This window comes from Melozone crissalis, unplaced genomic scaffold, assembly GCF_028551555.1.
Source record: "Melozone crissalis strain CALT ecotype California unplaced genomic scaffold, PUWL_Pcris_2 ptg000107l_1, whole genome shotgun sequence".
Classification (NCBI taxonomy): domain Eukaryota; kingdom Metazoa; phylum Chordata; class Aves; order Passeriformes; family Passerellidae; genus Melozone; species Melozone crissalis.
The window spans coordinates 450,126-460,323 of record NW_026535884.1 but is presented as its reverse complement, the minus strand read 5'-3'; the positions used below and the strand labels follow the sequence as shown (position 1 = coordinate 460,323).

Below are 10,198 nucleotides of genomic sequence, written 5' to 3'. Positions count from 1 at the left end.
AAGTTAGGACGTTCCAGGAGTTCTAAGACCACATCAGTAAGATTAGCTTCAGGTTCATTCAAAAATCATTCCTGTGGAGAAACATGAGAAGACTTTCTTTAAAACAGACATGGAATAATCTCTCCCTTGGGCAGAGACACCTTCTACTAATTCCAGGCTGCTCCAAGCCTTGTCCAGCCTGGCTTTGGACACTCCCAGGGATCCAGGAGCAGCCACAGCTGCTTTGGATTAATTTAATTTATTTTATTTGATCCCAATTTGTACCTATATTAGAAAACTTTCCAAATATTGAAGCTGGCTCGTGGCTTAGGGGGTATCATCCAAGCTGAGTACTATTAAAGTTACGGTGGCAGGACAGAATCTGGCTCTGGTCAAGGGTAGGTGATTTAGTGTGGTTCTGCTGGGTTAAAATCATAGTTTGTGTGCTGGTTTGTTGTTTTGAGAGGGTTCATATAGTCCCCACAGCCTCTGATTTAAATTCAGTCCTGGGAGCAGGGGAGCAGGGGAAGTGGTTCCCGATGGAAAGGGATACAAATCCGGGGTGAGACCAAAAGGGGTACAAATACAGGGTATGACAGAAAGGGGTACAAATACAGGGTATGATGGAAAGGGATACAAATACAGGGTAAAATAGTAACCCTTAACAGCAGCAACTACAGGCAAGTCCCAGAACTCTAACATGCAATGTTTAACATCAGACCAACACTTCAAATTAAGACCCTATCAACTTCATTAACATCAACTAGCAATTACCACTCTGAAAAAGAGCTCTCATCACCAGGGTTTCATTTCTCACAAGGGGACAGTGCCTGGGGACAGGAAGGTGACCGTGCTCGACAGGCCATGCGCAGGCTGCATGCACTCTAACATCTTTTGCACACACAATTTGTCTGGAAAATGTGAGTAACAAAGGTGCAGATCCCTCGGGAATCTGAGCAGTGCCGGGATCAGGGAGTGCAGCCAGCAGGAGCCCCTTTAGGCACCAGGAGAGGTTCTAATATCTGCCTGGAGCCTTCTCTCCTCCAGGCTGTTTTCACCCCAGAACTAACTTTGCCCTGTTTGGGTGGATGAAGAGCTGTTCCCTGCAGTGCTCAGTGGGGCTGAGTGCCAGAATTGTGAGAGAAAAATGGAGATGTTCAAGTGATTGTTCTACACACAATGACCATCTCTCCCCACAGTTGTTCCAGCCCTGCCACAGCCCAAACCTGACCGGACAAGCCCGTCGAATGAGAGCAGGAAACCAGCGGTACGGCCCATTCCTCCTCCATTTCTGTCCCATTTGACCAATTTTGTCTCACTGCCGGCGCTGCTGACAGCGTTTGGCACCTGCAGCCCGAGGATGACCACTCCAGGCTGGTGCTGGACAGGAGCGACACCGAGACCATCCCCAGAAACTACTTCTGATCTCAAGCCAGCAAGATCCTGCAGCTGGACCAAGGTACTCCCCTTTGCCCCGATATCACCGGCACTCCTCATTTTCCTCCTTTTCCTTGAGAAATCAAACGGTGACCCACCCAGGCCCAATTCTGCCTTAAGCCCTTGACCTCTCGGGGGTTTCTCGCAGGACGCAGCCGCATTTTGGGGTCCTGCACTGCCCCACCACACACACACACCCCCTTCCCCTCCTCCGGCAGCTCCCGCGGGCTCTGCGGCACGGCCCTTCCGCCTGCAGGCCCTGGCGCCCAGGAAGGGCAACGCCGGCTCCAGCGCCCGCCGCTTCACCGCGGGCGTGGGAAGGGACGGCGGCGGGGCCCCCCCCCGTTCCGCGGCGATGGCGGCCGCGCTGAGTCGCGATAGCACTGTCGCGACAGCGGCCGCGACGGCGCTTGCGCTGCGTCCCAGAGGAGAGGATCTGTCTGTCGCTGATTGGCTGGAAGCCGCTTGCTGCTGGTGCTGATTGGCTGGAGGTTGCTCGGCTCTGGCGCTGATTGGCTGGAGGCTGCCCGCCTCTGGGGTAGTTCGGCGACCGGGAGCAAGATGGCGGCGGCCGCCGTGGTTGTGTGCGGGCTCCTGGCGGTGCTGGCGGCGGGCGCTGAGGGCGGGCCCCGCACGCTGGTGCTGCTGGAGAACGGCAACCTGCGCGACACGCACTCCATGTTCTTCCGGAGCCTCGCGGGTACCGAGCGGGCCGCGGCGGGATCCCGGGAGGGGTTGGATGGGGCGGGACCCAGGGTCAGGATGGGGGAGGAGATTGGGGTTACCTGAGGGGAAAGGGTTTGGGGTCTTCGGGTCAGGCCGAGGGAGGAGATTGGAGCGCCCTGGCTGGGCTGAGGGTGCAGCCAGGGGTTCCCTTGCTGGAAGGGAGTCCCCTAGGGGAGAGGGGGGTGTTGGGGTTCACTGTTCTGGATGAGGGAGGAGATTTGGGATATTGCACCGGGCAAAGGGAGGAAATTGGAGTTTCCAGGCGGAAAAGGAGGGTGTTTGGGGGTTCCCATGTCAGAGTGGAGGAGGAGATTGGGGTCCCCTGTCAGGCTAAGGAAACAGATCGGGGTCCTCTGAGGTAGAATGGGGCGTTTGAGGTCTCCTGGTCAGTCTGTGGGAGGTGATGGGGACGCTGGGCCTGGATGAGAGAGAAGATTGGGCTTCTCATGTCAGAATGGGGGAGGAGATTGGGATGCCCTGGTCAGGCAGGAAAGGAGAATGGTATTGCTGAGGAGAGGGAGTTATTTGGGTTCTTCTGGTCAGAGTGAAGAAGATTTGTGTCCCCATGTCAGGCTGAAGGAGGAGATTGCAAGGGGGTGCTGTTGGAGTTCCCTGGGCAGGATGAGTGAGAAGAAGGAAACCCCAAGCAAAGGGAGGAGATTGGGGCTGCCTGGTGTAGGGAGAGGTGTTGGGGGTCCCCTGGCCAGGCAGAGAGAGAGGATTGGGATCCCTGTGCCAGTCTGATGGAGGAAATTGGGGTTCCCTGCAGGAGTGGGGGTGACTGGGATCTTCTTGTCAAAATGAGGCAGGAGATGGGGGTTTTCTTAGCTGTGCCTGTATTTAGGTCCCCTGCAGCCTCATTCCTTATTTGATGGGTGACAGCGAGGCATCCTTTGACATCAGGGCTCTTCAGGGGATCCACTCCTTGGGTTTATTTGGGAACTTTCAGGTGCTGCTCTTATAAAGCCCCTGGTCTTAAAAGGCAGTGTTTCCAAAGTGCTCCTTCACTGGGGAAATAACGCTCTGGCTCCTGCTGCAGTTGTGCTGCTCCATGTGTGGTTCCATGGAATGCAGAACTTGTCCCTTTTGTGTCCTGGCTGCAGACAGGGGCTTCGACCTCACCTTCCGGACAGCGGATGACGCCGGCCTGTCCCTGATAAAGTATGGAGAGTTCCTGTACGACAACCTCATCATCTTCTCCCCATCCATAGAAGGTAAATGTGGAGGAGCTTGATCACATCTTTGGAAGGGCATTTCCAGCTGCTCTGTGAATTTTAGTTAAGTCCTGTGCTTTGGATGTACTCAGTAGCAAACTGCAGCTCTGTCCAAGCCTTTATTGGTGGTTCTTCCATTGATTTGTTGATTTGCCGTGGTTTAATTCTGCTGGGGGTATTTCTGAGCTCCAGCCATGAATTGCTGCTGTTTGCTTTCAGACTTTGGTGGGAACATCAACGTGGAGACTATCACCGCGTTCATCGACGGCGGCGGCAGCGTCCTCGTCGCCGCCAGCTCAGACATCGGTGAGTGCAGGTGTTCCTGCAGAGAATTCATTCACTGCAGCAAAGGCAGCTGCTCCTGGTCACCTCAGGGCTTGTTTGGGGAGGAAATGGCTCATTCATGCCTTTACTAACACGTTCAGTGGGAATTTTTTGGGTTGCTGTTGATAATTGCTGCCCTGAGATGTGCAGGATGTCTCTGCTTTGGCCTGCACAACTGAAGAACGAGTCTGGACTCTTCACTTTTCGGTCTTGAGGTTGTTTATTAATTCTTATCTATAAAATTTTCTTTCTGCCCAGCCGAGATCTGCTCAGCAGGGCAGCCACAGGCACTCTGTATTGTCCTTTTATACTACAAACTACGTACAACATATTTACACTTAATTCCCTAATACCCATCACCTATGTTAGACAGTGAGCTTCTACTCTAAACCAATCCCAAAGTGCCAACATCACTGCAGAAAATGGGGAACAAGAAGAGGAAAGGCTGGACATGCCCAGATTCCTCCATCTTGTCCCCATAACCCCCAGACCAAAAATCCTAAAATCTGCATTTTCACCCTGTGATCATTTTGTCATTACACCATTCAAACCTGTGTGACTTTCATGTCCTCATACAAAGTTGGCAACTTGCTCCAAGGGTCAAAATCAAATCCCCAGGTGTTGTGGGCAGCATGCCAGGGTCTCTGAGCTCCCCAACGGGGTCCTTGGAAACTCTGGATACCCAGAGGGATGCACTGAGTTCCAACAGGATTTCAGTGGGGAGCTCATGTTGTTCCCTGGGGTTTGGCTCATAGAGCATTGAACACATGACTCTCAGCTGAATTTAGTGCTGAGTCCCTGTGTGGTGTGACAGAGGATCCATTGTCCCTGCAGGTGACCCCCTGCGAGAGCTGGGCAGCGAGTGTGGCATCGAGTTTGATGAGGAGAGGACAGCGGTGATCGACCACCACAACTACGACATCTCTGACCCTGGCCAGGTAAGGGCCTTGCCTGCTGCTCCTGCCTGCTGGGGTGGGTGCAGAGCTGCAGGGGTGAATCCTCTGTCCTTGTGCTCCCCTTTTTCCTCTATCCCTTCTCTCCTCCCAGGAAAGTGGGAAATAATCCCTGTGGTAGCATTCAGTTCTGCTGCTGTCAGGATGCTTCAGGCTCTGGTTTCAGATGGTCACTGTGTGCAGGGAGTGATTAATCCTGGTTCTGGATCCCTCTGAAGCTTGGGGGGGAATTTCACCTAAGGGTAAAGCATATCAGACACCGAGTGCAGCACTTCAGGTGTGGGAAGGGAGAATTTTAGTCCCAGATTTTCAGATCAGTATAGAAACACACAAACATTTCTACAATTTTGTCTGTCTGGTGTAATCCAGCATTTTAAAATGAAAACATATATTAAAGTCTGAGCTAAATAAACTCTGGTAATTTTTGTTTAGGGTAAACTGATGAAGCAGTACGTACGTGCATGTTGTCCTGGTTTGAGGATGAAGGTTGCTAAATGCAGGGAAATAAAACACTGTAGGTGTTGCTGTCTTTATCAAGTGGCAGTTTGTATTTCCTTGAAGATCAGTATTAACCTAATTTGATCATAAACACAAAAATACTGTTGTTTTGCTTTTTAATTGAACTACAACGTTCACCCAACAGTTGTAATTGTTGTAAAATAAACTTTTAACTGAGAAGCTGTTGTTTGTCATTAGACCCTGACTCACCTCACATGGATCTCTTGTTTTCCCAGCACACACTGATCGTGGCTGACACTGAGAACCTCCTGAAGGCCCCCACCATTGTGGGGAAGGCAGCTCTGAACCCCATCCTGTTCCGAGGAGTTGGGTGAGCAGCAGGGCTCAGGTGGGGGAATGTGATGGTGTTTGCAGGGGTCTGAGGATGAGGGAAGAGATGAGGATCTGACTCCATGTTTCAGAAGGCTTGATTTATTATTTTATTATATATATTATATTAAAACTGTACTAAAAGAGTAGAAGAAAAGATATCATCGGAAGGCTAGCTAAAAATAGAAGAAGAAAGAAGAATGATAACAGAGGTTTATGGCTCGGACAGAAAGTCCGCTGGGCTGTGATTGGCCATTAATTAGAAACAACCAACATGGGCCAATCAAAGATCCACCTGTTACATTCCACAGCAGCAGATAATCAATGTTTACATTTTGTTCCTGAGGCCTCTTAGCTTCTTAGGAGGAAAAATCCTCAAGAAAAGATTTTTCATAAAAGATGTCTGTGACAGGGGAAGAGCAGTTGAACCTGAGGTGTTGCTGCGAGGTGGGGTCAGCCCCTGGGGGCTTAACAAATCTCTCTTGATTTCAAACAAAAGTAGAAGGAAATCCTCCAAAATAGTTTAGTTGACATAGGAATGGTTCCTACAAAATAGTGGAAGAAATATTTGGTTTTTCAGGAGGTAGAAGGGTGAGAAGGTCCATGGGGTTGAGCAGGTGGCCCCACGTTCCTCTGGGTGTGGGGACCCTGGAGGTGTTCGTGCTGCTCACTGTGGCTTTCCCTGCAGGATGGTGGCTGATCCTGACAACCCTCTGGTGCTGGATATCCTCACTGGCTCTTCCACTTCCTACTCCTTCTTCCCAGATAAGCCCATCACTCAGGTACACTCCCTTCCTTTCTCTCCTGTTTTGAGCTGTGTTTCTGCAATTCAGTCCCTCTAACTTCTGCTGCTTGGGAAAATCCTGGAGTGTTTGATCTCCTGATTGATTTGGGTTGGGCTGTTGGCTGCTTCTCTGTGGCCGTGTTCACAGGGTCTCAGGATGAGGGAAGGGATGAGGATCTGACTCCATGTTTCAGAGGGCTTGATTTATTATTTTATTATATATATTATATTAAAACTATACTAAAAGAATAGAAGACAAGATTTCATCAGAAGGCTGGCTAAGAATAGAATAGGAAAGAATGATAATAAAGTCTTGTGACTCGGACAGAGGGTCTGAGCCAGCTCACTGTGATTGGCCATTAATTAGAAACAACCAACATGGGCCAATCACAGATGCACCTGTTGCATTCCACAGCAGCAGATAACCATTGTTTACATTTTGTTCCTGAGGTCTCTCAGCTTCTCAGGAGGAAAAATCCCAAGGAAAGGATTTTTCATAAAAGATGTCTGTGACACTTCCCAATGTTGCCTTCCTCTGCTTTCTGAGGAGGTTTTCAGCATGAGGAACACGTGCCCTCCATGCTCTGGAGGAGAGGCCAGCCTAGATCAAAGCATCTCTCCCATTCCATCCCAGCTGGAGTGCTACCAGAATCCTCTTCCTGCTTTTTCTGACCTTCATGGTTACTCCTTAACTGCAGCTGGTGCTACTGCAGCCAGCCTGTGCCACCCCAGAGCCAACTGTGCCCGTTTGCCCCGCAGTACCCGCACGCCGTGGGCAAGAACACGCTGCTGATCGCGGGGCTGCAGGCGCGCAACAACGCCCGCGTCGTCTTCAGCGGCTCCCTCGACTTCTTCAGCGACGCCTTCTTCAATTCTGCCGTGCAGAAAGCGACCCCAGGCTCCAAGAGGTGAGTTGGCTTCCCTGGCTGAGGAGTGTTTGGGGGGCTCTTTGAGGACAGAACTCCTGGGAAACAGGCAACAAGTGTTTGTGTTTTGGGAAGGAGCAGAAAGCTTGAATTGATTTGGGGTGACACATCCTTTACCGTGGCAGAACAAAGCGCTTTGGAAAGCAGCTCCTTCCTTTAACCTCAGCTCAGTTTGTGTTGCTTTCACCTGTTTGGTTTGGGTTTAGGCCATGTGTCACTCTTGCACTGGAGTCAGGGCAGGAACAGGTGAGAGGCAGGATCGTAGAAAAGGCAAAGAAGAATTTATTCAAAAGAACTGCGCGGTTTTTATAGAGTGGTACAATAGATTCTATTCTATTGGCTAACTAACAGAAACACCTTTCTCACTCACTGTCCTTGAGAGGAACAGAAAACTAAAGTACAAAAACACTACCTGCAAATTGTTTATAGTTAACAAGTTATCACATGTTTCCAGCTCCCTAAAACTTCTCACAAGCCGCTGTGAGAAACGCTTGCCGTTTCTCTCTCTCTGTCCCATGGCACCCACAGCCATGGGGTATTTTCTCGGCTGCCTCAGCCTCCCTTGTTGCACAGGTACTCCCAGACAGGTAACTACGAGCTGGCCGTGGCCCTGTCCCGCTGGGTGTTCAAGGAGGAGGGCGTTCTGCGAGTAGGAGCCGTGTCCCACCACCGCGTCGGGGAGCTGGCGCCGCCCAACGCCTACACCGTCACCGACCTCGTGGTGAGGCTGCCGGCCTGGCCGGGCGGGGCACACGGGAGCCGCCCCGGGGAGGAGCTGGGCAGCGCTGGGGCTCCGATTGGCCTGGCACTGGTTCTCAGGCATCGCTGGTTAATTTGTCCCAGGAGTACAGCATCGTGATCGAGAAGCTCGCTGACGGCAAGTGGGTGCCCTTCGACGGGGACGACATCCAGCTGGAGTTTGTGCGCATCGACCCCTTCGTGCGCACCTTCCTCAAGAGGAACGGTGGGTCCCTGTCAGGAGTTCCCCTCTAGAGGAGCAGCAGATCCCTGTCAGGAGAAGTGGGAGCTTCCCCTCTAGAGGAGCAGCAGATCCCCATCAGGAGGAGTGGGAGCTTCCCCTCTAGAGGAACAGCAGTTCTGTCATGAGGAGAGGGAGCTTCCCCTCTAGAGGAACAGCAGTTCTGTCATGAGGAGTGGGAGCTTCCCCTCTAGAGGAACAATAGATCCCTGTCAGGAGGAGAGGGAGCTTCCCCTCTAGAGGAAGAGATTCCCCCCTCAAGAGGAATAGGGTGTCCCCGTCGCTGCCCTGGCCCCACACTGGGGGTGTTTTCACCTTCCACAGCTTCTCCTGTCCCCTCAGTGTCACCCATCTCCCCCTCAGGTGGCAAATACAGCGTGCAGTTCAAGCTGCCAGACGTCTACGGCGTGTTCCAGTTCAAAGTGGATTACAACCGGCTGGGATACACCCACCTCTACTCCTCCACTCAGGTAAGTGTGGGGGTGTGAATCCCCCCTGTCCTGGAGGAAAGGCTGCCCTGGGCTGCAAAGGGCTGCTCTGTCCCCGTGCAGGTGTCCGTGCGTCCCCTGCAGCACACGCAGTACGAGCGCTTCATCCCCTCGGCCTATCCCTACTACGCCGGCGCCTTCTCCATGATGGTTGGCCTCTTCATGTTCAGCATTGTGTTCCTGCACATGAAGGAGAAGGAGAAATCCGACTGAGCTCCCTGTGGGAGCCTTTTCCTGGTGCCAGGAGGGCCAGGCAGTGTCAGAGCCTCCGTGTATCCGTGTCAGGACTGGTGGGTGCCAGATGCACTGTGGGGCTGTGTTTGGTCTTTTTTATTTTTACACCTCGGGGGTTATTGAGAATGACAATTAAATTTTGGGGGGCGAATCTGTTACCAAAGTGTCTGCAAACCCGGGACCAGGATGCTTCCAGTTTTTACTGATGAGTCACAATGTTTGCTCACTCCCCTGTTGGAATGATTGGGGTTGGGTTTGGGCTGGAATGATTGGGGTTGGAGTTGGAATGATTTGCATGGATTGGGCTGGAATGGTTGGGGTTGGAGTTGGAATCATTTGGATGGATTGGGCTGGAATGGTTGGGGTTGGGCTGGAATGATTTGGATTGCAGATTAACTCCCAGTTTAAAATAAAGTCTCGTTCCTCTCACCCTGACTGAGAGTGAGGTGAGTTCATGGCTTGGGGCATTCGGATGCAATCCCAGAACTGAGGCTGTGTCCCCACCTTGCCTGCTCCAGGCATTCCCCAGGGTGGGAGGGAGGCTGGAGAGTGCTGAGAGGGAAAAGGAGGAGTCTGGGTCACACAGGGGGACTTGGGACACCCCAAAAGCACAACAAAGGGTCTGGGGTGTCACCAAAGGCACATGGAGGAGAACAGGGCAGGTCAAAACCCCCTCTGTGCCCCATCATGCAAACAGGTGAGTTCAGGGACACACCAAAGGCCAAGCAAAGGCCAGGGATTGCCCCCAAATGTACACTGAGGGGTCTAGGGGGAAAAAACCAGCTGGAACATGTGATCCCAAAACAAACAGAGTGAAATGGAGGAGCTGAAGGGGGTGCAGAGATGTGAGATGGAGTGATTGGCCCTTGGGGTGCCCCTGGGCGGTTTTGGGATGGAAGGTGGGGAAATGGCAGTGGGAGTGATGGGGTCAGAGGAACCAGTGAATGAAAGGATGAAGGGGAAGGGGCCTTGGGGGGCAGTGGGTGGGGCACAGGGACCCATGGGGATCTTTGGGACAACAGGGACACCCAGGGTGGGGCACAGGGACACCCAGAGCGAAGCACATACCGGGGGTCACCTAGGGACAGCAGGGACCGCCAGGAGCACAGGGGGCCTTGTGGAGACTGGAAAGGCTGGAGGACATCTGGGGACATCGGTGACGGCGGTGACACAGGGATCGCCGGTGAGCTGTGACGCCCGGGGCATAGGGAGCTCAGAGGAGCCCCGGGAACATGGGGAGCCCGGGGGCGCCCTGGGGACATGGGAAGCCCAGAGGAGCCCTGGGGACACGGGGACCGGTGGCAAGTTTTACCTTCGCCCTGGGGA

At 52.6% G+C, this 10,198-nt stretch overlaps 1 protein-coding gene across 1 annotated transcript; it reads left to right on the top strand.

Annotated features, from left to right (window-relative positions):
* Positions 1-1,966: 1,966 nt before the first annotated feature.
* On the top strand, positions 1,967-9,301 carry DDOST (dolichyl-diphosphooligosaccharide--protein glycosyltransferase non-catalytic subunit). The gene is made up of 11 exons (XM_054291975.1): positions 1,967-2,116; positions 3,246-3,356; positions 3,576-3,662; positions 4,515-4,618; positions 5,368-5,462; positions 6,150-6,243; positions 7,005-7,153; positions 7,745-7,892; positions 8,015-8,135; positions 8,514-8,620; positions 8,702-9,301. The coding sequence occupies exons 1-11, from the start codon at positions 1,978-1,980 to the stop codon at positions 8,849-8,851; spliced, it is 1,305 nt and encodes a 434-aa protein (XP_054147950.1). The 5' UTR covers positions 1,967-1,977; the 3' UTR covers positions 8,852-9,301.
* The last annotated feature ends 897 nt before the right edge of the window (positions 9,302-10,198 follow it).

What these genes read in the sequence shown, in the direction of transcription:
- DDOST (XM_054291975.1), top strand. Translation starts at nt 1,978, where the DNA reads ATGGCGGCGGCCGCCGTGGTTGTGTGCGGGCTCCTGGCGGTGCTGGCG. An exon ending in CAGATAAGCCCATCACTCAG is followed by an intron (nt 6,244 to 7,004) that starts GTACACTCCCTT and finishes TTTGCCCCGCAG; the next exon opens with TACCCGCACGCCGTGGGCAA. An exon ending in ACACCGTCACCGACCTCGTG is followed by an intron (nt 7,893 to 8,014) that starts GTGAGGCTGCCG and finishes AATTTGTCCCAG; the next exon opens with GAGTACAGCATCGTGATCGA.